We start from the raw sequence: 24,637 nt of genomic DNA, 5'->3' as shown, positions 1-24,637 counted from the left end.
CCTATTTCTGCAGATCAACAATGCACACCTTCTGCGTCTTAGGACCCCCATACAAAATCGCCCATTTCGTGCCCTTGGACGCCTCTTTTGACAGGGCGTTGTATATGTTGGCCACGAACGACCGCGGCGTCGAACTCGACACTCCGCCCACCTTCCGCTTCCATTCGTCGGGTTGGTCCAGCGAGGTGATGCTGATCATCGCCAACACCTCGTCTCTGGCCTCGATCGTGAAAATTGGCGAGCTCTCCAGCACCCGAATTAACGACTCTGCAGACTCGGCCGCCTGGTCCACAATGGCCCACCGCTCCTTTTTGTTGTTCTTGCGGCTGGCTCCCGTCGCATTGTTCGGAACCACAATCACCCGTTGCCGGTTGTCAGCCAGCACCTCTGGGTCCTGAACTGCTGCCCCCGTGTCCACTTCGATCTCCTTCGGCTGCTCGCCCTTGAGCAACGAAACCAAATCGTGCAAGTCCACCTCGGTGTCCACCTTGGACTCCAGGTTCTTGAGCCGCAGCGGCTTGTACTTGTTGCTCTTTAAGTTTCCTCGCAGAGTGTCTAGATTGGTCTGCGCTTTCACCACCAGCAACCACTTGACGCTCGACTCGATGGCTTGATTGGTCATGTCATCGATCGTGGTGCAGTTGTCGACCAGATCGGCGCTGATATCGTTTGACCACAGCACCTGGAGCAGGAACGGAGCAATCTCTTTGAGAATGCCGACCGAAAAAAACCCAATCAGCACGTCGCACTTCTTCATGTTCCACGCAACCTTAAGGTTCTCCTTCTGGAACTTGCGCTTCACGTCCTTGCGTCTTCCAAACATGTCCTGGTACCGTTTCATCGAGTTGAACAGGAAGTCCCAGGCCAGTCTCAGACTTGTGGCCTTTGGCAGGTCTCTTGGCGACTTTGTGCGCGCAAGAGAGCTGATCAGCTCGTCGTACCGGCCACCAGCGCAAATAACCGACTTAAATTTATCCTCATAAACCGCAGAAAACATCATACCTCCCTTGTAGAACGCCGAGTTGTAGCCACTCAGCGGCCGGATCTCTACCGTCAGCCCCACGTTGAACCACTCCAGGTACTTGATGATCTTGTTCAGGTAGTTCAGACAGTTGTCCACACGCACCAGGTACGGACTGTCCATCATGAGTCTGTGCAGCTTGGACTTGGCCTGTGACGTGGTCAGTCCAAAGTCGAACTGGAGCAGGTCGTCCAAAATTGTTGACGAGATGTTCAGGTCCTGTTTCAGGATGGCCTTGACTTCCTTGGCTGTCATGGTGAACCCGAGCTCGGCCAGAATCCGGCTCACCACCACCATTTGTGGACGGTCAATGCCGCAGTACTCCAGCACGGTATCCAGCAGGTTGCAATGGTTGAGCATGATCTTAACGTTGGAATGTTTCAAGAACGGGAACACCGCAATGATCTCGGATGCGACCTTGATGCATTCGGCGTCGAAGAACGGTAGCAGCTCTGGTGGCTCGCCTGGCTGCGAAACAATATCAAAGTCGATCTCTTTGTACTTGGTTGGCCCAGACCCCTCGTCTTTATCGATCGAACGGTACACATCGTCGATACGGTAGAACTTGTGCACGCTAAGGCGTTTGCGGCCCAGCAGACGAGCCAATGGCAGTGTCAGGTCGTACGGAATCTGCAACACAGATCCAGCACGGTCCAGAACCTCGTACAGATGGTACGTCGAGTCGTAGATTGGGTTCTTTGGGAACAGCATCGAGTTGCTGTCGATGAACTCTACCGCACCGTGTCGCACAAAGATCTCAGACACCTTCTCAACCATCTTGGAGTGTATGAGATAGTCCGAGATGGTGTACGACTTCTCAACGTCTCCGAAAAGCAGGTCTCTCACGTAGCTATACGGCTGGGAAAATAAGATATCTCTTGCTTGGTGGTGCCAGGACGAGGACGGGTCGATCAATGCGTTGAGGGCCTCCTTCATTAGATCGTCCTGTTGCTCCACACGGATAAGACCGCTCTGCAACAGCTGTTTGGCGGCTGGCCGTTTGTCGGGGTTATGGTCCAACAACATCTTGATGATCTTCTTCTCGGTAGCCAGTCGACTGTTATCAAAGTCAGCTGGGAACACGATGTCTGCTCCCCGCAGATTGCTGATCACCGTGTATCGCTCCATGGACGTACCCAGCTGGTAAATCATCTCGAAGAAAATGATTCCCAGAGAGTACAAGTCCACCTTCTCGTTGTACACCCCAGACCCGTTCATCACCTCGACAGCAACATACAGTCGTGTGCCGATATCCGAGGTAAGGTCCTCGGCGTTCTCCGACGTATCGACAGCACGCTTTGTCACAGACGGAACGTAATGCACGTTTTTCGCAAGTCCAAAGTCTCCAACCTTGACGTTCTGGTTTTCGTCGATGAAAATGTTCATTGGCTTCAGGTCACGGTGGATAATTCCCTGAGAATGGATGTGGCTCAAGGCCTCCAGCACTTGACGCAGAATCCGCCAGTACGTATCCGAATCCATGAAAAGGCCTTGTCGAATAAGATCAAACAACGTACGGTTCTCACAGTACTCCATCTGAATGAATAACACAGACCGTTTCTTGGATACCTTGGGGCGTCTCACCACAGGAACGTCTTTGTCGGTGTCGGACTCGTTTTCCTTGTCGGTGCCAAAGGTAAACACCTCGCCTTCCTCCGACTCGCTGTCGTCGTCTTCGTCGTCGCTAATGTTGAAATCAATGTCTGGGTTCACAGACGACGAAATGAAGTCGTTGTACGGCTGGCTACCCGTACGTGTGAACTCTGAGGCTCCATCAGTCTCTGTTTCTGACTCCTCTTCCTCCGTCTCTGAGAAAACAGGTCCGTAGCTAAAGTCGTCCTCAAGCCACGCGGCATAGTACCGAACAACGTACTGATGATTCAGCCGCGCAAGAAGCATGACCTCGTTCAGAATCTTGGCCAGCTTGTCCTCAGTGTGTCTAATTTTCTTGATGGCATAGAATCTTCCGTCCAGCTTGTTTCTCACCTTCACAACTTCACCAAACCCTCCCTTGCCAAGATTTCCAACCTCTTCGAAATCCTGAACGTACCGGGAGTACGACTTCATCTCGGCCGCGGTGCCGCTGTTGAACGACTCGCGCTTTCCCCGGCTCTTAGAAACGGCCACCAATGGGGAATCAGAAATATCCGAGAATCCGTTGATTCTTGTTCCTCGTTTTTCTGCAGTGGCCGCACCAATCGAAAGTGTAGGTCCACCGTTGATGCTGAGTCGTAGAAACTTGGACGGGAGCAGCTCCAGCGGGTCAGGCCGTTTCCTCGTGCGGATGTCGAAAATAGCACCCAGAAACTCCATCACAGGTTCTTCCAAATCAGAATAGCTGGAAAGAAAGTCTGCCGGGCTGGCAAAGTCGTAAATTATGTTAGGTCCAAGTGTAAGTTGGACAAAGATGACACCGAGGTCCCAAACGTCGGTCTTCCGCTGCGGCTTGTCAAACAAAGACGAATCGTTCTTCTTGCGCTCGGGAGCTATCCATCCCGGAGTTGAAAATGGGAAAACGTCGTCGTTCTGTCCCTGGTTCGGGTAATTGGACAGCATGTTGAGAATGGTGTATCCGTAGCAGACATTTGCCAGACGAACCTGGCTCTGACCCGTCGAGGACGGACACACTTGGATGGCATCCAAAGTCAAACACTTGTGGATCATGGCCTGTTTATGTAAATACTCCAAACTCTCTAAAAGTTGAATTGTCCATTCTCGAGCAGAATTGATGTTGATGAAAGAGACAATGTTCAGGAGATTGGACAGAGTGTCGTGGTAGCCTGTGAGAATTGCAATCTTCCAAACATCGAACTTCTCGTTGTCCATTGACACCTTCTTCGACACTTTCCTGGCTGCAGAATTGTTCATCGATATGTCTCCGCTGGAAGTCATTTCAAACTTTTCGATATTGAATGCGTAAACTCTGTCCAGATTTTCGTGGCGGATGTTGCTCACTGCTTGGAGTTCTTTCTCCAAAGAAACAATCAGCTTTTTTCCCTGACTCGTACGCCAGAAAGGGTTGGAAAGGTCGATCTCTGTAAATAGAAACTGTAACTTCTCTTTACCCTTGGAAAGCTCTTGGATCATAGGAAGCGACGAAGAGTCTTTATTAACATGCGGTTTCACCAGATACTGCTTGCTGCAGTCCTTGAGGACTCCCACGGGCTCTATGGGGACGAATCCGGAAACAGCTTTAAATTCTAGCCGGTAGTAGTCCAGATGCGTTTCTATGGTCCTGTCAAAAACAAAAATGCGTTCCTCGGAGGAATCTAAGTCCGTCGACTCCAATTTCAAAACGTTCTCCTTTGGAGCTGACAGAGGAGGGGGTGCCTCCGCAGTGATCTTGTTGGACCGTCGCTTAAGCTCTTTGGCAACCATTTGATCGAGCAATTCCTGCTCCTTTTCTCGCTCCAAATTAAGTTGGTCTTGTTGTTCCTTGTCTTTCTGCTCCATGAGCTCTTTTTCCTTCTCGAGTCGCTTGATTCGCTCCTCCTCGAGTGTTTCTGTGCGGGCACTTGTCTGGAACTCGTTCAGATGGTCCAGAATCGATGCGGTGACCGAATACACCATCGGCCCGCCTTTCTCTTGTTTCATGATACTCTCCATTTCCGAGCGCAAAAAGCTGAGCTGCGATGCCAACACGTTCTGCGTCTTCCCAAAAGACACCAATGGTAACGTCTTGGGATACGTCGCTGTGAACTCAACGTTAAGCACAACGGATAATATGGGTTCGTTCTGCGTATCGGAGGAAAGAGTTATCTGAAACTTGGGACACGGCTTCTGACTCCAGGCGCTCTTCTGGGGAGTCTTGTCGACCAAGTCGTCCGCATAGATGGCCTTCAGAACCTCCAGTTCCTCAACCTGCGTGGCATGGTAGTCCTCCATCGGTGTGTCTTATCAAGTTTACCCGGCACACAAATTTTTGCAATGGCAATAAATAATTAAGTCAAAAATGTCATCGGACAAGATGGACGCCGCGTCCCTGATCTCGAGATTGAACCTCAACAAGGAGGACAAGGGCGACAGAGAGGTCACGAAGGATGAGATTGAACAGCCGGCCGTCAAAGAGCCTGTCGAAGAGAAGACACAGCCAGAGCCAGCCGAGAAACCTCAGAGCTCTCTCGTGGACTCAACGTACGAGGTGAAGGTGAAACTTGCTGACTTGCAAGCCGACCCAAACTCGCCGCTGTACTCAGTGAAGTCGTTCGAGGAGCTTGGGCTTCGCGAGGAGCTGCTGAAGGGTCTTTACGCCATGAAGTTCTCCAAGCCTTCCAAGATCCAGGAGAAGGCTCTTCCTCTTCTTATCCAGAACCCACCGCGCAACATGATTGGACAGTCGCAGTCGGGAACGGGTAAAACCGCTGCTTTTTCGCTGGCCATGCTCACCAGGGTCGACGAAAACAACCCTGCCGTGCAGGCATTGTGCCTGTCTCCAGCCAGGGAGCTGGCCAGACAAACCGAGGAAGTTGTTTCTCAGATGAGCAAATACACCAAGGTCAAGGTCAAGTTGGTTGTCCCTGGTGCTCTGCAGAGAGACGAGTCGGTCAATGCGCAGATCGTCATTGCCACACCAGGTGTTATTTTGGATCTGATCAGAAGAAAAAAGATCGACTTGAAGAATCTCAAGGTGTTCGTTTTGGACGAGGCCGACAATATGCTCGATATGCAAGGACTTTCAGACCAGTGTGTGCGTGTGAAGAAGGCGATCCCCAAGACCACTCAGCTGGTTCTGTTTTCTGCTACGTTCCCAGACGACGTGCGGAAGTACTCTGAAACTTTTGTTCCGCATGCCAACTCTTTGGAGCTTAAGCAAGAGGAGCTGAATGTGGACGCCATTAAACAATTGTACATGGATTGCGATTCGGAGCAGCACAAGTTCGAGGTGCTTTGCGAGCTGTACGGACTGCTGACCATTGCGTCGTCTATTATTTTTGTCCAGACCAAGGACACGGCTTCGAAACTGTACACTAGAATGAAGAAAGAGGGACACGCGGTCTCAATTTTGCATGGAGACTTGCAACCGGCAGAGAGAGATAGACTGATCGACGATTTCAGAGAGGGAAGATCCAAGGTACTCATCACTACGAACGTTCTTGCTAGAGGCATTGACATTCCGTCTGTTTCAATGGTGGTGAACTACGACATTCCTCTGGACAAAAAAGGAAATCCAGATCCATCCACCTACCTGCACAGAATCGGTAGAACAGGAAGATTTGGTAGAACTGGTGTGTCAATTTCTTTGATCCACGACAAGAAGTCCTACCAGGACTTGGAGACCATTCGTGCCTACTTCGGTGGCATTGAGATGACAAGATTGCCAACAGACGACTGGGATGAGGTCGAGGAGATCGTCAAAAAGGTTATTAAATAAGTGCATATAATAAACTAAAACTAATCAGCCCAAGGGGTGTCTCACGAAATCAAATATGTACTCATACCAACGGCCGGTGTAGTCTTCCTTTTGTGAGCCTTCAACTGCATTCTGGGTGTCTCCGAGGTAGTAGTTAGTTTGCAAGAAGGCGGCGAGGAAGCACGCCCCTCCAACGCCCAAAGCCCCGCAGAACAGTAGATAGTTAAGCTCTTGGTACGCCTTGATACACGCAAGTCTATCACTGGATCCCCAAGGCAACGCATAAATAGTCGAGATGTCTTCAAAGTAGGTATATGCAGCAGTTGGATCTTGAATGTGCTGAACAAGTTTTTTTGGTAGCTGCGAGATCCAAATACTGGCAGCAATAGCCTGTCCAACCGCTCCGCCTATGGAACTGAAGAGGTCGAGAATTGAAATGGTAAAGGCCATGTTTTTGTGGGGGACAGATGCCTGACCTGCTAGTTGGGTAGCCATCTGGGTAGATGCGTCGCCAAAGGATATCAGAACTGCTCCTGCTACCAAAATCCCCAAAGATGGTGGCTTATCCATTTTACTAGCTTTCACCAGCAGGCCAATTCCAATCATTCTAATTGCAGTCCCCATCACCTGGAACACCTTGTACCGGCGGAACACCCAAAACACAAGTCCCCACATCACTCCAAAGAAGCAAACACCCATGGTTTCTGTGTTGTTAAAGTACGTCCAGTGTTTATAGGAAAGGTTCAGAGTGACCAGTGTGTAAGAGCTGAAGTAGAGAACCCAAAGACAAGCACTGAACTGATAGCAGAAATCAATGAATGCAGAGCACACAAACGTTCTGTTGAGCAGCACAGCTTTTGGTAGCAGCGGAAAAGGCGCGTAACTAATTTCGTAGACCGCATAAGTGATCAGCAAAACTCCACCAACTACCTCCATAGCAATCATTGAAGGGTTCTTCCATCCGCCATTAGCGTATGCGTAGAGAGAGCAGGGTAGCAATATCAAGGAGAATGCGAACCCGAGCAAAACAAGACCCAGTGCGTCAATCTCCACTAGTGCCTCCCTGACCTGCTTCCAAGATACTTTTGGTGGCTTGAACAGTTGCTCACCATTGCCGTTGACTCGGTGATCAATCACAAAGATGATGGTCACAGCTGACGTAAGGACCACTGGAGTGATTATGGCAAACATACCGTAGCCCCACCTCCAGTTGGTTTTCAGTATATCTTCCACGATATAGCCAGATATCCAGGTAGTGCACAAGTACGGAGTGAGCAGCATGCTAGCCACGGCAGTTCTCCACTTTAGCGGCGTCATATCTGCGACGATAACGTTGTTCATCAAGTCAACACCCGATTCTCCAATTGAGATAAAGACGCACCCGACAACGTACGAGGAAATGCTCTGCGAGCAAGCTGCAATGATGAAACCCATCACGTAGAGCACGAGAATAAGCAGATAGGCATATGCACGGGACGTCATGTCGGAAAACTTGGCGACAAAGGGCTTGGAGACTGCAGATATCACAGTGGTTGCAATGTCCAGAGACGAAATCATCGAGTGTCTGTGGAACTCGGAGGTGGCGTAGGGCTGGTAGCTCGTGGTGGTGGTGAAGTCAAGCGCAAGTGTCCACGAACAGAGATAGACGGAAAAAGCAAAAAGGAGCAGGTACCGTTTGTCGATGTTCTTGTCCAGGTTTTCTATGCGCGTGACTCCTCTAGGAGCGTCGGTGACCAACTCCAGAGTTTCATCTGTTTTCTCTACTTGGCTCATGGGTGAGTGGTTTCGGTGCAGAGTATTTATATTATGGATATTTGCTCATCGGAGGTGAATAGTTATGTGCGATCTTACGTCGAGAAGATCGCTTGATTTTCGCAGATCTGACCTAATCTTGGCACGAGTGGCTGAAATGTTTGAACATAGCACCCAACACTTCTCAAGGAACTTGGTTTTAGCGGTCCATCATTGTCACATCCGATTGGTCTCACCTGAATATACCTTATTTTTTTCGCTCTGGAGACCTACTCCGGTGTGTACTCGAAACAACCTTTATTTGCTCGTCTGCATATAGAAAGGTCCCAAAAAGTACTTAAGAAACTTAGCACGTGACCATAAAAGAAGTTAGATTTCAGTCTATTTAAATGGACTCTTGAAAAAGTCTAGCACAGTGATATACCACTTCCCTGACTCTGGAAGGTTCTCCTCTCCCTCAACAGCATTCTGCTCATTTCCCAGGTAGAAGTTGGAGAGGAACATGCTTCCGATTATACAGACTGTATTGATACCGATTGCAATACAGAAGAGCACGTAGTAAATGTCCTGGTACGCCTTGATACAGGCGAACCGGTCGTGGGAGCCCCATGGCAGCTTATATATTGCCGAAACCTCGTCAAAGTAGCGCAAGGCCTTCTTTGGATCTCCAACGTAGTTAGTCAGCTTTTCAGGCAAGTGCGTGTTCCAAATGGCAGCTGCAATTGCCTGGCCTACGCTGCCCCCAATTGAACTGAACAGAGAAAGAATGGAGATCGTCGACGCCATATCCTTGTGAGGAACACACGCCTGGCCGGCTATCTGGGTTCCCATAATATCTGCAGCGTCTCCAAAGGATATAATTATGTTGCCCGCGAGGATGAAGCCAAGAGTGGGCCCGTTGAGCTGTTTTGCAGAGTGAATCAACAATCCGAGTCCGACATCACGTATCATGGTTCCCCCGACCTGAAAGATTTTGTACCGACGAGTGATTCTAAACAGAAGACCAATCAGAACACTGAATGCACAGTAGCCAACCGTTTCTGTGTTGCTCAAATACGTCCAGTCTCTGTAGGAAAGATTTAAAACAACCATCGTGTACGAACTGAAGTAGACAACCCACATATACGAGTTCATCTCGTGGAAGAAGTCGACGATGGCACAGAACACAAACGTTTTGTTGAGAAGCACTCGTCTAGGCAGAAGCGGATACGGGGCAAACCATATGTCGTAGACAATGTAGGTGATTAGCAGCACTCCTCCAACGCATTCCATGGCAATCATTGACGGATTGCTCCACCCACCACTCGCATATGTGTAAAGAGAACATGGGAGCAGAATCAGAGAGAATGCGAAGCCAATAAGCAGCAATCCCAGAGCGTCGATTTCCAGCAGTGCAGTGTGTAGGTCTCTGATTCCAACCCGGAGCGGCTTTCTGGTTGTATCATCATCCTTATCGAGTCGGTGCTCGATCCAAAATATAATCAAGATCGCTGGAATAACGGCTACCGGGGTGATTATTGCAAACATCCCGTAGCCCCATCTCCAGTTCGCGTCAATGATGTTTTGCACGATAATCCCAGAAACCCAGGTTGTACACAGCGAGGGTGTCATCAGCAAACTCAAAACAGCAGATCTCCACTTTAATGGAGTCATGTCTGCAACCAGAATGGTGTTGAGTAGGTTTATTCCCGACTCTCCAATTGCTATAAAAACAGAGCCAATCACATAGGCAGAGATCGTTGGAGAACAGGCCGCCACAATGAACCCTATCACATACAACACAAGAACAACACTGTATGCCATTCCTCGAGAGGTCAAATCTGAGAACTTGGCTACAAACGGCTTGCAAACTGCAGATATCACGGTGGTTGCAATTGTCAGTGTAGAGAGCATAGAGTGTCTGTTAAAATGGGACGTTGCATACGGCTTGTAGCTGCGTATAGTGGATCGATCCAGTGAAATGGCCCAGGAACACAGATACACAGAGACGATAAGCACCGATAGGTACTTGCTATTCATCTGTTTTTCCACCCTCTCGATTCTTTGAACTCCCCTAGGAGTCCTCTCAATCGAGTCGTACGAAACGGTGGTTTCTGAAGCTGACAGACTTTTCAATTGCGGAGACATTGGCAAAATATGACAAACAAGCGCCAATTTATGTGGCTCTTCCGTGCCAAATTTGCTCGTCTCGTAATGTGCTCTTCCATCGCTCGAGCTCAAAGTCGGGTCAATTCAACGCTTACGTCAGCAGGGGAGAATAACTTTTCAGCCGGGTGTTGGGAGTGAGTAGACCGGCATTTCCAAATTAGCGCATTCTGGCTAAACCGAAAAAAGAAAAAACCAGTGAGAAACGGCACTTCGGGGTACGGAGGCGAGGGCCGTCCGACTGCGCGACGGTGTGAATTCGACTTACCAGACTGGATCCCAGCAGCGGTTGTTCATTATAATGTGGCTATCCCAGATTCATTAGGCCTGGGTTTGACAGCCTCCGAGTCGCTGTAGCCAATCAGTCCCAATTACGCTCGGCATTGAGTTTCCGCAGGAGAGGATGATATTACCTAAAACAAAAAAAATATTAGAGGACCCTTAAATTCAACGGGTATTGTTGAGCGTATATGTATGTAGAAAATTTATGCACGAGTTTTTTTACTAGCCCACAAAAGCCTCTCATCGGAACAATTATCGGAGGTAAAAAACTAATTAATTCAAAATATACTGAACGTATATAGTATCCATTAGTGGAATGGATGTTTGACGAAGTCGATGACGTAGTTGTACCATTTCTTGGTGTAGTCCTCTTTTTGCTCGCCCTCAACAGCGTTTTGGGTGTCACCCAGGTAGAAGTTGGTTTGCAGCAAAGTAGCAACGAAGCAGGCACCGCTGATTCCCAAGGCACCGCAGAATAGCAAGTAGTTGACGTCCTGGTAGGCATGAATACATGCAACTCTGTCAGAGGAGCCCCATGGAAGGTTGTAGATGTTGGTGATGTCCTCGAAGTAGGTGTAAGCGGTGGTGGCATCGCCAACGTACTCGACAAGCTTAGCTGGCAAGTGGGTGGACCAGATCGCAGCAGTGACTGCCTGTCCAACACCGGCACCAATAGAGCTGTACAACGAGAGAACAGAAATGGTGGAGGCCATGTCCTTGTGGGGAACACAGGCCTGGGCAGCGACCTGGGTTCCCATAACAATAACAGAGTCACCAATAGAAACGATAACGTAACCGGCAACTATGATTCCAAGCGATGGTCCATTCTCCATCTGGGTGGACTTAACCATCAATCCAAGAGCGATCAATCTCATAATAGTACCAGTCACTTGGAAAACCTTGTAACGGTGAGTCCATCTGAAGAACAGACCCCAGATAACACCAAAGGCACACAGACCCATGGTCTCGGTGTTGCTCAAGTAGGTCCAGTCTCTGTAGGAAAGGTTCAATGCAATCATAGTGTACGAGCTGAAGTAAAGTAGCCACATGTAACCACCCATCTGGTACAAGAAATCAATGAAAACACAGCAGATGAAAGTTCTGTTGATGAGCACACGCTTTGGCAGCAATGGGTAAGGAGCAAACCAGATGTCATAAACAATGTAGGTGATGAGCAAAACACCACCAACAACTTCCATGGCAATCATGGAAGGGTTGTTCCATCCTCCGTTGGCGTAGGAGTAAAGGGAACATGGGAGCAGCATCAAGGAGAAAGCGAAACCGATGAGGAGGAGCCCGAAAGCGTCGATCTCAATCAGAGCAGTCTTGATCTGACTAAGACCGATCTTTGGAGCAGCAATAAGTTTCTTGCCATCTCCGTTGATACGGTAGTCGACCCAGAAAATCAGGGCAATAGCTGGCAACAAAGCTGCTGGGGTGATGATTGCAAACATACCGTAACCCCATCTCCAGTTGGCAGTGACAATGTTCTGGACAATATAACCGGAAACCCAGGTAGTACAGAGGTAAGGAGTGGAAAGCAGACCAAGGACGGTAGATCTCCATTTCAAAGGAGTCATGTCTGCCACCAAAATACTGTTCATTAAATCGATACCGGATTGACCAATGGCGATGAAAACGGAACCGATAACGAAGGCAGAAATGGTTGGGGAGCATGCGGCGACAATGAAACCAATCACGTACAGCAAAAGAATGACCATGTAGGCAATAGCTCTGGAAGTCAAGTCGGACAGTTTAGCGATGAACGGCTTACAAACGGCACCAATGACGGAGGTTGCAATACTCAAGGTGGACAACATGGAGTGACGGTTGAACTGCGAGGTAGCATAAGGCTGGTAGTTGTAGGTGGTGGAACTATCCAGAGAGTAGGTCCAAGAACACAGGTAGATGGAGAGAACAAAAATTGTCAAGTATTTCCATCCCATGGTTCTTTTCACGTTCTCAATTCTAGCCACACCCCGTGGGAGCCCTTCTTCAACTCCATGGTCATCGACCAATTCGGAGCCAGAGCTGTTTTTCAGTTCCTCACTCATTTGTTTCTTGATATTACTTTCTAATTGGTAGTAGGTTATCTGAAAATGATAATTTTTACTGTATATATCCAGCCTTATATATTATCCCCGATACAAACAATATGCATTGAAAAAAAATTTAACAATTATCAGTTTCATCAACGCGTGCGTGACTCAAGAATTTTTTCCTTTACTGCCTGAAATCCGTGTGCATCTTTTTGGTTGGAGCAAAGATCCGACAATGCACTAACGCCACTTATGTTATGAAGCTGCATGTACTTTTCAATTAATGCCACTGCTTCCAGCCGGGGATCTGCATCATTCCATTCGGATAGCTCATTAGCAACAGACTCGATCAAATAAGCTACCCTTTTCAGACGATTGTAATAGGTTGTTTCTGTAGACTTCCAAGTTGGGTAAGAAGAAATAATTTGACGCACCGACGGCTGTCCATTTTCGGCAGACCCAATGTACCAAATCTTGTATAATTCTCGCACGCTGAGGCTCTTGTTGGAACGCGGCCCTCTGGGAAGTTTAAAATTTACAATATGCATCGGCAAATTTTCAGTCCCCGGTAAATGCATGCTGCCTGACCCTACTTGCTTGACGCGAACTTCTCTTTGTTCGGGCAATAAAGCGTCTCCAATAGAAAGAATAGGATCAATAGAACTGCTCTGATTGGATTTTTTCGTCCCAGGCTCGTCCGAGTAGGACGAACGCTTCACCCCACTGGCTGTTTCCACTAAACTGTCAACTTCTTTTTCTAATTGTTCGATTTTTTCGCATAATGAGGCTTCTATCTGCCTGAACACCAGAGCCTCGAGGTCTCTTTGTGCGTCTTCCGCCTCGTCTATTTGTTTGATGATAGGGTCTACGAGATTCCGCCCAGATATCTTTTCTGTTAACTTTGAGACAATCAGGTCACACGCGCTCTGGATCGTATCATTGTCTTCAGATGCAAATTTTTCCAGTGGCTCGGTACTCAGCAATTGGTTTACCTGGTTTAGTTGACCTTCCATTTGGTTTCCTACACCAACGTCCATATCTATCGCTTTCAAGTTTATAAATTAATTTTTATCGCACAAATTCCGACAGCACGTGATCAGGCGCGCATGACCAACAAAAGCGCGATTATCTTTAATCTTTGGTTTGAATAACCTCTAGATAATGAGTTCTTCCGGAGAAGAAGAGGCGCTTCAGGTGCCCAAGCCGGTGGATTATGGTAGTATCAGCGCTCCCGAGTTGCCCTCCCCGGCCGATGAAAAACTGCCTCGCAGCGTGTTCTTGATCATCCTCATCTCTCTGTTCATCTATGTATTTTTATCAGCTCTGGATTCAACCATGGTTGCGACCTTGTTGGGCGTTATTGCAAGCGACATGAACGAGCTTGAAAATGTTTCATGGGTGGCAGCCAGCTATCTGCTTTCGTGTGCCGCTTTCCAGCCGTTGTTTGGTAAGATTTCAGACATTTTTGGCCGAAAGCCAATCGTCCAAATCTGTGCCATTCTGTTTGCTATAGGATGTGCCATGTGCGGAATAACAACCAGTTTCTGGTCTCTGGTGGCGGGAAGATTCATAACTGGAATTGGCGGCGGTGGACTAAACGCAATGGCCTCTATCACTGTTTCCGACATCGTTTCTAAACGGCAACGGGGACTCTATCAAGGGTATCTGAACATCTTTTTCCATTGTGGAGCTGCCAGTGGTGGAGTCATTGCAGGTGTCTTTGAGAGACTGTTTGGTTGGAGAAGTGCGTTCTTGGTACAGGTCCCAGTCTGTCTGATTTGTATTTTCCTCACCCAGCTGTACTTCCAGCTACCAAAGAGCTCTGTTGGAAACGGAATGCAAGGCCATGGATACTGGAAGAAACTTGCTCATATTGACTACACTGGATCGTTCATTTTGGTGTCGGCATTACTTGCCCTGATGCTGGCTGCGTCGTTTGCAGGACAGGAGCAGGACTCCAGTCCGCTGCTATTCCGAGGCCTGGTTCTTTACAGTGTGTTTGGCTTGGTGTCTTTCTACTACTACGATCTCAAGGTAGCCAGTCAGCCAATCATTCCAATTAGGCTGTTGCACAACCGCACAGTTTTGGCATCATCGCTCTGTTGCTGGTTCATCTCGATGAACCTGTTTACATGTCTGTTTTATCTTCCGTTCTACTGGAGCGCCGTGAAAAACCTCTCGCCGCTGGAGTGTGGAATGCGGTTGATTCTTGGAAGCTTTGCCGCTTCTGTCTCGTCCATGGTGGCAGGATACATTATCCGCCAGAGCGGACGTTACTGGAGACAGCAGCTCTACACGGGGATCGTTGTCGTTCTTGGAAGTTTGCTTGTTTTCTCGTCCCGAAGAAACGACTCGGTGATTCTGGACTCACTGGTGAATGTTCCACTTAGATACGGAACGTCTAGCGTTATCACCATTCTTTTGATAGCCATGATTTCCTCGGTTAAGTCAAATGAACAAGCTCTGGTGACCTCAATCCAGTACGGTTTCAGATCTACCGGTTCGACGTTGGGAGTGTCGCTTGCGTCGGCGCTTTTACAGTTTTCGTTGCGGGGCCAATTGAATTCGAGGTTTGCAAAGCTGTCGGATATTCCTGAAAAATGGGTCGGAAAACTCGATTTGATCAAGAACTCTGCACTGGCTGATCCCAGCTACACGTTCACGGGGGCGCCACAGTTTGCACGCAATGCCATCCTGGACAGCTACGACTACTCCTGCCACATTGTATTTGGGTTCCTTATTGTCACTGGACTGCTGTCCCTTGTGAGTATCTGCTTCATTGAGGACCACGACCTCGAATCCGACAAATAGACTGGTGTATAGATGTTTTAGATAACATAGATAAAAAAATTAACGGGAAACCACTTCCTAACCTCACAATGTTTAGAGAAAACGGTGCTCGGTATCTCGCTTTGGGGCTTCTGGTAGCCATTGGACTATATTTTGGCTTATACACGGGAGGTGGTGTGACTAGGTACGAGAGTCAATGCCCTTCCACGAAGACTCACCGGCCAGCTGCTTTTGAATCGCACAAGCATGTGCTCGATAGGATATTGCATGACCCGGACTTCAGGAACGAGTCGGTCACCAAGCTCCAAAAAGCCATTCAGATCAGAACAGAGGTGCATGATGACGACACAGAATTGGTGGAAGATGATTTCGAGTACTGGTCCAAGTTTGATAAGTTCGAGGAGTACCTGAATTCAACTTTTCCGCTGTTTTATAGTCATGTGACTCTGCACAAGGTCAATTACCATGGGCTGGTATACATATGGCAGGGAAGCAATCAAAACTTGAAACCGTTGTTGCTAATGGCTCATCAGGATACCGTTCCGGTTTCTGAAGACAGTCTTTCGCAATGGGAGCACGATCCGTTTGCTGGCTACTATGACGGTACAAATCTCCATGGTAGAGGAATTGCTGATTGTAAAGACCAGCTTGTTGGATTATTTGAAAGTGCCGAAGAACTGATCAAAACAGGGTTTGCTCCTAAGAGAACCATCATCTACTCGTTTGGCTTTGACGAAGAAGTTATGGGTAACCGTAATAAAAATGCAAAGTGGATTGAACAGCAATATGGAGCAGACTCTATTTATGCGGTTGTTGATGAAGGAGGAGTCAACCTGGACACCATTGAGGGAGTGAAGATGTCCGTTCCTGGAACGGCAGAAAAGGGGTACGTGGATCTGAAAGTGATTATCGAGACGCCTGGTGGACATTCATCAATTCCACCTCCTCATACTTCGATTGGAATGATGGGTGAAATGATCGTTGCTATTGAAAACCTAGATATTCCCACCTACTTTACACCAGCAAATCCAGCTTACTGGGAATACGTCTGTGTTGCAGAGCACTCTCCTCAGATCACTCCAAAGGCAAAGAAGAGTATTTTGAACTCGCGCTTTGACAAAGCATCCAATAAGGATGCTCGCAAGTATATTGACATTGATCTGCACAAAGGGTTTGTGGTCAAGTCAACGCAGGCTTTGGATATTGTTTTTGGAGGCGTCAAGGCCAATGCTCTTCCTGAGTACGTGGAGCTGACTATCAACGTGCGGATTGCCATGGAAGAAACGGTGGAGATAGTTTCCAGAAGGATACTCGGAGCTGTTGAACCAGTTGCAGAAAAATACGGACTAGGTCTCACATTCCGTCTAAACGGAGACGAAAAGATCCTTGATCCAAAATCCCAAGGTCACTGCCTGGTGAATGTTGTCTCGTTGCTGGAACCTGCTCCAGTAACACCGATCAACGATGAAGAATGGGACATTTTTGCAGGCACTATCAAGCACGTCTACGAAGACCTGGTTGCGCCAAATCAGACTCTTGTGGTTGCACCGGGAATTGGTTCTGGAAACACAGATACCAAGTGGTACTGGAATCTTACTAGGCACATCTACCGCTACAGACCTGGTCAGCTTCCTGGGGTTTATTCTAAAGAGCACGGTGTTAACGAGTTCATTCCAGTCGACTCGCATCTACATCTCATTGCATTCTTTTACGAGTACATTTTGAGTGTGGATGAAGCAGAAGATACCACTGAGTTTTCAAGCCCATTATTTCAGATAGAAAACTAAGTATTTTATTCAAGAAGTACAGTAGTCAACCAAAGTCTCGGCGTTTTCACCGATCATGGACTCAATGTAGTCAACCAATTTTTCAAGGGGTATCATGTCGATGGTTCCCAATGGACCAGTGGTCTCCAGAACCTGGCCACCATATAACGTTCTAACGTACCATTTGGAGTCCTTCAGTCCTTCGTACAGCTCAAACACCACCTCAGATCCCATTCCAGGCCATCTGAGGTAGTTGATCTGGAGGAATCCCAGCATTCCGCTAATAGAGCCGTCGTGAATCACGTTGTGTGAGTACTTCAAAGCAGAAGCACCCGTGGTCTTGTCAACCAATCTATGTTTCAGCTCGTTGAAGTAGGCACCATAATCGGTAGCAGCATACAGAGTGGAGTTCTCGTTGATTCTCCAGGTATAGTTGTACTCGTAGTCGCCTAATCTGAAGATCTGTTCTGCCTGGTCTTCCGTCATACACAGAGACGAGTTGTCAGCGTTGCAAGCCAGATCATACCCGTGGCAGAGTCTGAAAGCAGTGTTGTCGAAATAGTGGTCAAATGAAACGTGCCATCCAGATGCCTTTGGATCCACGCCGGTGATGTTGTCAAGCTCGCTGTACAAATCAGAGGCGTTTTTAAGGTGCTGCTCCCATTCAGGAGTCGATCTGATCTCGCTGTACAAGTCGTCTGCAAAATCACAACTGTATGACGGTTCGAGCGCGTCGAATCCATCAACCTCGATCTTCACGTCAATTCCCGTCTCTTCTGGGTAAAGAGCCTTGATCAAAGCACTTGCAACCTGTGAAGTAATCACGTTGTTGGTAACTCTAAAGTTAACATGCTCGGAGTTATAAGTTTCAGGCAGAAAATCCAATAGCTTTCCGTAAACACCATAGATGTCCAGTCCGTGCTGATAAGAATCTTCCAATCCTGCGTAGGAAATCTGCGGGAACTGGCAGGTCCCGTTGTAACCATTATCGATGTAGTTGAATGGATTGTTAGGGTTCTGGTAGTTTGCCCACGAGATCTTTAAAGTATCATTGGATTCCCGCTGAGTTCTGAACTCAGAGTAATAGTTATTCAAAGCATCATCGCAGTACAGAACCAAAGCTTCTTTTGGGTAGCAATTCGTGGCATACGGAGTTCTCTTGTGGTGACGGTGAGAAACCTCGACAAACTGCAATTTGTATTTACTTGTATCAACTTGCGGATAATGATCTTTTCTCACATGGGGCATATTGCAAAAGTTGTAAATTCCATACTCTTCGTCAGGAACGTCCGAGGAGTTGTAGACTCCCCCGTTGGTACCTCTCGAAGCATTGAAAACCTGCTCTAAAGAAGAAAACTCGTTGTCGACCGGGGCATGGTGAACAATCTCGGCTCCTGTAAGAGCCGCGAAAAGGAAAACAGATCTCATTACTCGAGATCTGGGTTCCTGGAGCTCTATTTATTTTATCGCGAGCCGCACACGTGCACTTTAATCTCGAAGCGAGTCCGGGGTGCAATTTACCGAATCAGGCAATTCTCGAGGAACCGTTGCCAAATTAGTCCACTTCTCCAGTGCGAGAGTGCCCCGAAAGAAACGTGGAGGTTACAAGTAGATTGAGTTGGCTAATTGGGTAATTACCATAGTCGTATTTCGTCTACCAATTTTGAATCAAATCATTTACCCATAAGCTAGTTCCTAAATACAGTTCTTAACGGAAAAGGTGTGGGAGTTTTCTTGGCAAGTATGGTTCTTCCAAGTACTTAAGCTCCTCTTCTGTTAGGTTAATCTTGATAGCCTGCAAAGCATCATCGATTCTGGAAGGCTTTGAAAGTCCCAAAATCGGGTAGTGCTGCCTGGCAATGCACCATGCAGACGAAATGGCAGCCATTGAAACATTGTATTTCTTGGCGAGCTCCTCGACACGATTGATGATTGCCTTGTCTCCCTCGTTTAATGTGGAAAGACCGTACATTGCAGCAATGAATGGATCGCTCGAACGATCTGTAGAATTGTAGGCCTTATCCAAAGGTCTAGCAAGCACGCCACCAGCCAACGGAGACCATGGGATCAATCCGACACCAGTCTTCTTGCAGTAAGCAATCAATTCGTCTTCCTCATCTCTGTAAAGAAGAGAGTAGTAGCCCTGCATGGAGATGAACTTAGTCCATCCTTTGGCTTCTGCAACAGACTGCATTTGCACGAACTGGTAAGCCCTCATGGTGGAAGCACCGATGTAACGGACCTTTCCGGACTTAACAACGTCGTGCAGAGCCTCCATGGTCTCCTCAATTGGAGTGTTTGGGTCAAACCGGTGAATCTGGAGAACGTCAATGTGAGTGCCCAGTCTCTCAACACTTCCTTCAACAGAGTCGATGATATTTCTTCTGGAAAGACCGGTTCTGTTGCGGTACTCATGACCTGGCTCGTTATTAGGCAGGATCAGATTTCCCCCTTCTGGGTTGTCAGTTGATGGATAGTAGCACTTGCTCAAAATAACAATTGATCTTCTGTCAATGTTGTATTTCTTCAAGAACAGTCCAATGAATCTCTCAGAGTCACCATTGGAGTAGTTGCATGCAGTATCAAATGTTCTGATACCACTGTCGTAAGCTTTCTTCATCATCTCCATCACCTCGTCTTCTTGGTCGAGGATGAATGGGAACCATGTCTTATTACCGTAAGACATACATCCCAAGATAATCTTGGAGATTTCCAATCCCGAATTGCCGAGTCTGGTGTATAGTTCTTTGGGGACCTTATCCCAGTTGAATTTGTCAGTCATTTGCAGCTGTTTTGATGAAGGACAACTCGGAAACTCGTGCCCCTTATATACTGCCACCAGTACACAGCCTTGAGCGGCTCGGGAGTTGAAAATTAAATCCACAAGGATATAACGAAATAACAGTGGACTTAAATGTTAAATCCGTGGAGCTTCACACAGCAATCTGCCTATACGATCAGAGCTGCAAACTAAAACAATGAATTGCAGATACATACGAGGTGTCCAATTCCAAGTATTCGTAAATCTGTGGCCAAGAAGCGCGCTTCTGACAGGGACTTGCTGGTTAATGCAGACTAACGAGTAGCAACCTGTTGATATCTGGCTCTGCCAGAATTAGTCGTGACTAACTGAGGTATCATTTGTTTTGACGAAGTGGTGATGACGTTTCCATATTATCTGTCGCCTTCCGGCCTTCCCCGCTAGCTTGGACTCGAGCACTAGCAATTGCAATAACAATCTCTTCTGTACCTGGCTACATATTTGTGCGGCTCTTCGAGAATTTGATACCATTGGTCAGCATGCGCGTATCCCAAGCTTATAGTTCTACAGCTCACAAAATGCCTCGTTTTCCGAAGTATGTGGACGTCGAGTCTAAACGCTGCTCCCATTTTTTGAGACCCTTATCTCGTCCAGTAACTTAGCACAGCCAATTTTGAAAAAGTTGGCCGCATTAATTGCAAACCATGTTCAACGCTTTCAACGTCACAGATCTGGCTCTAGTCGACCAGAAGCCCGCATCTGCAGCGCGTAGGTCTCTTCCCGATTTTCAGTTGATGCTGAACACACCGGACAACTCCGGTCGTGCTGGCAGATCTCGTTCTGGATGCAACGAATGCCGCAGACGAAAGTAAGTAATGCAAATCTTAATACTAACTTTAGAAAACGATGCGACGAGACGAAACCCGTGTGCAAGCTTTGCGACAGGCTGGGGATCACATGTGTTTGGAGAGACCCAGACCAGATTCGTAATAAAAACAAGAAGCGCAAGACGAATAAAGAGATTCCACCCGAAACTGCACCCGAATCGACTGATCAGATGCTGATCAAGACTCCAACGCACTTCACAGCTGTTTCGTCCCCTGGAAGTCCGGCACATTCGTTGATAGATATGCTTAAGGGCCATGTTCAGTTCATTCCAGATGTCTTATCTCCTCAGAAAAGTTTGTTTTCGCTGCCTATGATGCAAAGTCTCAACCAAACGGAAAACGAGTACCTCGATTACTACGTTAACTGCGTTTCCAAGACAGTGTCGATCCTCCCCGAGGAAACTAATTTTTTCCTCAGCTTGTACATTCCTTTGGCTGCCAAGAACACATCTATTCTTCACGCACTGCTTGGCTGGGGAGGACTGTTCCTGGCTGGATCAAAGGAAAACAGTACACCTTTGAAGTACATCAAGAGTTCTTTGAATCTGTGCAGTGATAAGCTAAAGGCTCCATTTCTTACCGATAATGACAAGCTAGAACTTGTCTCGGTTTACACCATTTTATGTGCGGCGGAAATCTGTGCCGGCGACGTTAAGGACTGGTATAAATATTTCCGCAAGCTTCACGAGTTCATCGTTGACGAATCCAAAGGTAACTTGCGAGCCTTGGTTCAGCTTCTTGGCCGCTCAGAGGACGCCAAATGGCTGATTTCTAATTTCTTGTACCACGACGTTCTGAGCAGCACTAGCCACCAAACGGGTACAATTTTCACGAGTGAACAATACTGCGAGGCTTTGGATATCGGATCGAGTAGTATGCGACTACTTGATTCGGGAAGCGTTTGTGACCCGCTGCAAGGATGTGTGAGACCGCTATACGTTCTTCTGGGTGAGATTGCAAACACTCGAACCATGCTGGTTTCGATGGAAGAGGAACTCGAACAAATCACAGACAAGGAGGAGTACGACAAGAAACGACTTGATTACCTCACTCTACTCGATCTCAGCTACAAGGATCTAGACATCAGAATCAGGAACACAGAGCCGCATACACGATCGCTGCTTTTCCTGAAAAACGATGAAGAATTGGAGCACCATCATACGCTTTTCGAAACCTACAAGCTTAGTTTGCAGATCTATTTGCGGATGATGATAAGAAAGACTCCTCCCGCGCTTCCTGAAATCCAACTGCTGCTGCTAGAGTTGAAACCGTGTCTGGATATTGTGCTCAACACGTCTGTTCAGGCTGCTCTTTGCTTCCCCTTCTTGGTTGCTGGTTGCGCTTCAGTAACCAAGGAAGATCGCAAAGAGATGTCTGGTAAGCTTCACCAGATATCGTCCAAGTTTCCGGTCAAAAACTTTGAGCGGATCTTGGTGGTGATTCGCAAAGTCTGGAAGAACAATAACGGAGGATGGAAATGCGTCTACTGGTTTGATGTTGCTGAGAGTATGGGCTGGACTTTGTCCTTAGCATAAATTAATTAATTACTAATCTCCTTTTTTTTTGCAATGATCTTGGTGGCAAGATCCACCAGTCCAGTAGCTAAGATGTCTGGCTCTCCAAAGATCTCCACGCACGGATCGTACTCGTGAACACTGCTCCAAGCAGTAATAAATCCAGCCTGCTTGGCAGCACAGGAGTCCCACATGTGGGCAGCAGCAAAGAATGCTTTCGAGCTCTCTGATGGGATCTTGTTGGCAATGAAGTCGTAGACCTCCTTTTCTGGCTTACCAGCACCGATGGAATCACATGAGATCAGGTTTTCGGATGGCATCTCCACGCCAGACCGTTTGAAGTAACCAGCAACTCTTTCGTGAGAGGCATCAGTCAAACACCAGATGGTGAAGCCGTTGTCTCTCAGGAGCTTGAACATCTCCTTGAGTTCGGGTCTACCTTCCAATTTGAACCACTCTCCGTAAATGAATTCCAAATCGTCATCATTAGCGTAGGTGTGTGGGTCCTTGATTCCGGCAAAAAACAGGGATCTGTAGAATGTGGACTTGAAGACCTTTTGGAAAGGCTGATAGTGGCCTGCCTGGGAAAGGTACGAGTAATCACGCTCGCATCCCGCCAACCAGAAGAAAAAGAATAACCGGGTGTCAATGTTGGACTCTTTGAATCTGGCTCCGAGACGGCTCTCAATTCCCTCGATGACTTTCTCGTACGAAATACAGGTTCCGACAATGTCGAAGATGATATCAGGCATGGTGTGTGTTAATGACCATCAGGGGCCGGAGAAATATTTATACTCAGAAATACCTTTATTATCAGGATCAATATTTAGGGTTCCTCGAAATAATCTTGCATTGTCGCTACTGTCGCATAAATTTTTTTTAGTTAGAGCTTTGCCTCGGGTGTTCCCAAAGATTGTAAGATGCGATTATTCGTTTGCTTCAATCTTTGTTCGCTTAATTTGAATGCGGATGGAATTGCAAGATTCTTATCTTTGCCCAAAACAGCTTTGGCGAGAGCCTTTGAAGATAACAACACTCTTGGCATGCCGTGTCCGTGGAACCCTGCAATAACAAATTTACCCTCCTCATGAGGCATTTCTCCGACATACGGGAAAGAGTCGTCAGTGTAACCCAAAATTCCGCTCCAAACATAATCAGTTGTAGCTTTGGTGGTATCCCAGGTATGGAACCGCTTCATGTAGCCGTCAAAGTATCGCTCGCTTCCAGGAACCAGAGTGCTGTCATCGACCACATTGTAGAAGAGATTCTTGAACGGGAAAATGTGCTTCTTCGCACCTCCGACAATAACGGATCCGTCAGGGCGGTTGATCAGGTAATCTTGATCTGCTCCATCGTACCGGATTCCGTAGGTATTATTCAAATGAGCTGGACGGTTCTCCGGGGTAATGTGGCTACACATACCTTTGATTGGAACAATCTTGTTCTCAAATTTTGGCTCCACGGAAGCAGTGTAGGCATTGGTGGCAAAAACAACCTTCTTTGCCAGAATCGTTCCTCTAGAGGTTTTGACAAGCCATTTTCCGGCGCGCTTTTCAGTTCCCAGCACAGGAGTGTTGGTCTGAAGATTTAAACCCTTTTCCAGACATTTTCTTAGTAGAGAGGTCATCAGTTTGTAAGGCCACAGTTGACCAGCAGTAAACGTAACGCACACGTTTGAGTCAACGACGTGGGAGATGTTTTTTGCTGCCTCGCCGAAGAGAATTTGGGTGTCGTGCTTGCAGGTGATGTATGGGTTCCTCATCATATCGTAGTAATTGTCGATACAATCTTGCTCGGCAGTTTTTGTAAGGTGGACATCGCATGAACGAGTCAAAACAAAATCACAGTCAATCTTTTCTTGTTCAATGATTTCTTTGACAGCCTTGAGGTGAGCATGCTCGAAGTTCACAATCTCAGCTGCTCCCTTTTCGCCGTAGCGATGTTTCCAGGACTTGTGCGAATAATAAAGACTTGGTTTCAGATGACCACCATTACGAGCTGTTGCTCCTGTGCACACGTCTCTAGCTTCCAACATCACCATTGATCCACTAAATTGTTCTTGCATCAGGTAGTATGCCATAGTGGATCCGGCATATCCTGATCCCACTATGACAATATCAGCTTCAGCTGGGAGCTCTTCTGTCGATCTGAGATCTTTGAAATCGACCTCAGCCGTTAGCCAAAACGATTTGACCGGATTGGAGGCTGGTAGATACTTTGATGACATTACTTGTCTGAAACTTTAGTGTCGTGATCTAATTTATTAAATATTTCTAATCTCGCATTCCTTATCGGGATTATGCGACACGCTAAAAATGGAAATCTCCGTC

The 24,637-nt window shown here is 47.4% G+C and overlaps 20 protein-coding genes across 20 annotated transcripts; 8 read left to right on the top strand and 12 right to left on the bottom strand.

Annotated features, from left to right (window-relative positions):
* Position 1: 1 nt before the first annotated feature.
* Positions 2-4,906, bottom strand: OGAPHI_004694 (uncharacterized protein; the record flags this gene model as incomplete). Its single annotated transcript, XM_046205799.1, has 1 exon — positions 2-4,906. One exon carries the CDS (start codon positions 4,904-4,906, stop codon positions 2-4), a length of 4,905 nt encoding a protein of 1,634 aa, XP_046060260.1.
* Positions 1,146-1,583, top strand: OGAPHI_004696 (uncharacterized protein; the record flags this gene model as incomplete). The annotated part of the gene is made up of 1 exon (XM_046205801.1): positions 1,146-1,583. One exon carries the CDS (start codon positions 1,146-1,148, stop codon positions 1,581-1,583), a length of 438 nt encoding a protein of 145 aa, XP_046060262.1.
* Positions 2,562-2,849, top strand: OGAPHI_004695 (uncharacterized protein; the record flags this gene model as incomplete). Its single annotated transcript, XM_046205800.1, has 1 exon — positions 2,562-2,849. One exon carries the CDS (start codon positions 2,562-2,564, stop codon positions 2,847-2,849), a length of 288 nt encoding a protein of 95 aa, XP_046060261.1.
* A 67-nt stretch (positions 4,907-4,973) lies between the features above and the next one.
* On the top strand, positions 4,974-6,392 carry OGAPHI_004692 (uncharacterized protein; the record flags this gene model as incomplete). Its single annotated transcript, XM_046205797.1, has 1 exon — positions 4,974-6,392. The coding sequence occupies one exon, from the start codon at positions 4,974-4,976 to the stop codon at positions 6,390-6,392; it is 1,419 nt and encodes a 472-aa protein (XP_046060258.1).
* OGAPHI_004693 (uncharacterized protein) lies at positions 5,741-6,133 on the bottom strand (the record flags this gene model as incomplete). The annotated part of the gene is made up of 1 exon (XM_046205798.1): positions 5,741-6,133. One exon carries the CDS (start codon positions 6,131-6,133, stop codon positions 5,741-5,743), a length of 393 nt encoding a protein of 130 aa, XP_046060259.1.
* Positions 6,393-6,416: 24 nt separating the features above from the next.
* OGAPHI_004691 (uncharacterized protein) lies at positions 6,417-8,144 on the bottom strand (the record flags this gene model as incomplete). The annotated part of the gene is made up of 1 exon (XM_046205796.1): positions 6,417-8,144. One exon carries the CDS (start codon positions 8,142-8,144, stop codon positions 6,417-6,419), a length of 1,728 nt encoding a protein of 575 aa, XP_046060257.1.
* Positions 8,145-8,504: 360 nt separating this feature from the next.
* Positions 8,505-10,250, bottom strand: OGAPHI_004690 (uncharacterized protein; the record flags this gene model as incomplete). The annotated part of the gene is made up of 1 exon (XM_046205795.1): positions 8,505-10,250. The coding sequence occupies one exon, from the start codon at positions 10,248-10,250 to the stop codon at positions 8,505-8,507; it is 1,746 nt and encodes a 581-aa protein (XP_046060256.1).
* Positions 10,251-10,858: 608 nt separating this feature from the next.
* On the bottom strand, positions 10,859-12,604 carry OGAPHI_004689 (uncharacterized protein; the record flags this gene model as incomplete). Its single annotated transcript, XM_046205794.1, has 1 exon — positions 10,859-12,604. One exon carries the CDS (start codon positions 12,602-12,604, stop codon positions 10,859-10,861), a length of 1,746 nt encoding a protein of 581 aa, XP_046060255.1.
* On the top strand, positions 11,054-12,628 carry OGAPHI_004688 (uncharacterized protein; the record flags this gene model as incomplete). Its single annotated transcript, XM_046205793.1, has 3 exons — positions 11,054-11,530; positions 11,594-12,104; positions 12,207-12,628. 3 exons carry the CDS (start codon positions 11,054-11,056, stop codon positions 12,626-12,628), a joined length of 1,410 nt encoding a protein of 469 aa, XP_046060254.1.
* A 113-nt stretch (positions 12,629-12,741) lies between these two features.
* Positions 12,742-13,626, bottom strand: OGAPHI_004687 (uncharacterized protein; the record flags this gene model as incomplete). Its single annotated transcript, XM_046205791.1, has 1 exon — positions 12,742-13,626. One exon carries the CDS (start codon positions 13,624-13,626, stop codon positions 12,742-12,744), a length of 885 nt encoding a protein of 294 aa, XP_046060253.1.
* A 124-nt stretch (positions 13,627-13,750) lies between these two features.
* On the top strand, positions 13,751-15,400 carry OGAPHI_004685 (uncharacterized protein; the record flags this gene model as incomplete). Its single annotated transcript, XM_046205789.1, has 1 exon — positions 13,751-15,400. The coding sequence occupies one exon, from the start codon at positions 13,751-13,753 to the stop codon at positions 15,398-15,400; it is 1,650 nt and encodes a 549-aa protein (XP_046060251.1).
* OGAPHI_004686 (uncharacterized protein) lies at positions 14,881-15,282 on the bottom strand (the record flags this gene model as incomplete). Its single annotated transcript, XM_046205790.1, has 2 exons — positions 14,881-15,169; positions 15,245-15,282. The coding sequence occupies 2 exons, from the start codon at positions 15,280-15,282 to the stop codon at positions 14,881-14,883; spliced, it is 327 nt and encodes a 108-aa protein (XP_046060252.1).
* Positions 15,401-15,468: 68 nt separating the features above from the next.
* OGAPHI_004683 (uncharacterized protein) lies at positions 15,469-17,166 on the top strand (the record flags this gene model as incomplete). Its single annotated transcript, XM_046205787.1, has 1 exon — positions 15,469-17,166. The coding sequence occupies one exon, from the start codon at positions 15,469-15,471 to the stop codon at positions 17,164-17,166; it is 1,698 nt and encodes a 565-aa protein (XP_046060249.1).
* Positions 16,744-17,099, bottom strand: OGAPHI_004684 (uncharacterized protein; the record flags this gene model as incomplete). Its single annotated transcript, XM_046205788.1, has 2 exons — positions 16,744-17,023; positions 17,092-17,099. The coding sequence occupies 2 exons, from the start codon at positions 17,097-17,099 to the stop codon at positions 16,744-16,746; spliced, it is 288 nt and encodes a 95-aa protein (XP_046060250.1).
* Positions 17,167-17,175: 9 nt separating the features above from the next.
* Positions 17,176-18,573, bottom strand: OGAPHI_004682 (uncharacterized protein; the record flags this gene model as incomplete). The annotated part of the gene is made up of 1 exon (XM_046205786.1): positions 17,176-18,573. The coding sequence occupies one exon, from the start codon at positions 18,571-18,573 to the stop codon at positions 17,176-17,178; it is 1,398 nt and encodes a 465-aa protein (XP_046060248.1).
* Positions 18,574-18,853: 280 nt separating this feature from the next.
* Positions 18,854-19,927, bottom strand: OGAPHI_004681 (uncharacterized protein; the record flags this gene model as incomplete). Its single annotated transcript, XM_046205785.1, has 1 exon — positions 18,854-19,927. One exon carries the CDS (start codon positions 19,925-19,927, stop codon positions 18,854-18,856), a length of 1,074 nt encoding a protein of 357 aa, XP_046060247.1.
* A 683-nt stretch (positions 19,928-20,610) lies between these two features.
* OGAPHI_004680 (uncharacterized protein) lies at positions 20,611-22,328 on the top strand (the record flags this gene model as incomplete). Its single annotated transcript, XM_046205784.1, has 2 exons — positions 20,611-20,774; positions 20,852-22,328. The coding sequence occupies 2 exons, from the start codon at positions 20,611-20,613 to the stop codon at positions 22,326-22,328; spliced, it is 1,641 nt and encodes a 546-aa protein (XP_046060246.1).
* Positions 22,329-22,333: 5 nt separating this feature from the next.
* Positions 22,334-23,059, bottom strand: OGAPHI_004679 (uncharacterized protein; the record flags this gene model as incomplete). Its single annotated transcript, XM_046205783.1, has 1 exon — positions 22,334-23,059. The coding sequence occupies one exon, from the start codon at positions 23,057-23,059 to the stop codon at positions 22,334-22,336; it is 726 nt and encodes a 241-aa protein (XP_046060245.1).
* A 131-nt stretch (positions 23,060-23,190) lies between these two features.
* On the bottom strand, positions 23,191-24,534 carry OGAPHI_004678 (uncharacterized protein; the record flags this gene model as incomplete). The annotated part of the gene is made up of 1 exon (XM_046205782.1): positions 23,191-24,534. One exon carries the CDS (start codon positions 24,532-24,534, stop codon positions 23,191-23,193), a length of 1,344 nt encoding a protein of 447 aa, XP_046060244.1.
* OGAPHI_004677 (uncharacterized protein) lies at positions 23,395-24,553 on the top strand (the record flags this gene model as incomplete). Its single annotated transcript, XM_046205780.1, has 2 exons — positions 23,395-23,710; positions 24,390-24,553. 2 exons carry the CDS (start codon positions 23,395-23,397, stop codon positions 24,551-24,553), a joined length of 480 nt encoding a protein of 159 aa, XP_046060243.1.
* Between the last annotated feature and the right edge of the window lie 84 nt (positions 24,554-24,637).

Source organism: Ogataea philodendri (genome assembly GCF_020536065.1).
Source record: "Ogataea philodendri strain CBS6075 chromosome Unknown scaffold15, whole genome shotgun sequence".
Lineage (NCBI taxonomy): Eukaryota > Fungi > Ascomycota > Pichiomycetes > Pichiales > Pichiaceae > Ogataea > Ogataea philodendri.
This window is presented reverse-complemented; position numbering and strand designations above follow the sequence as displayed.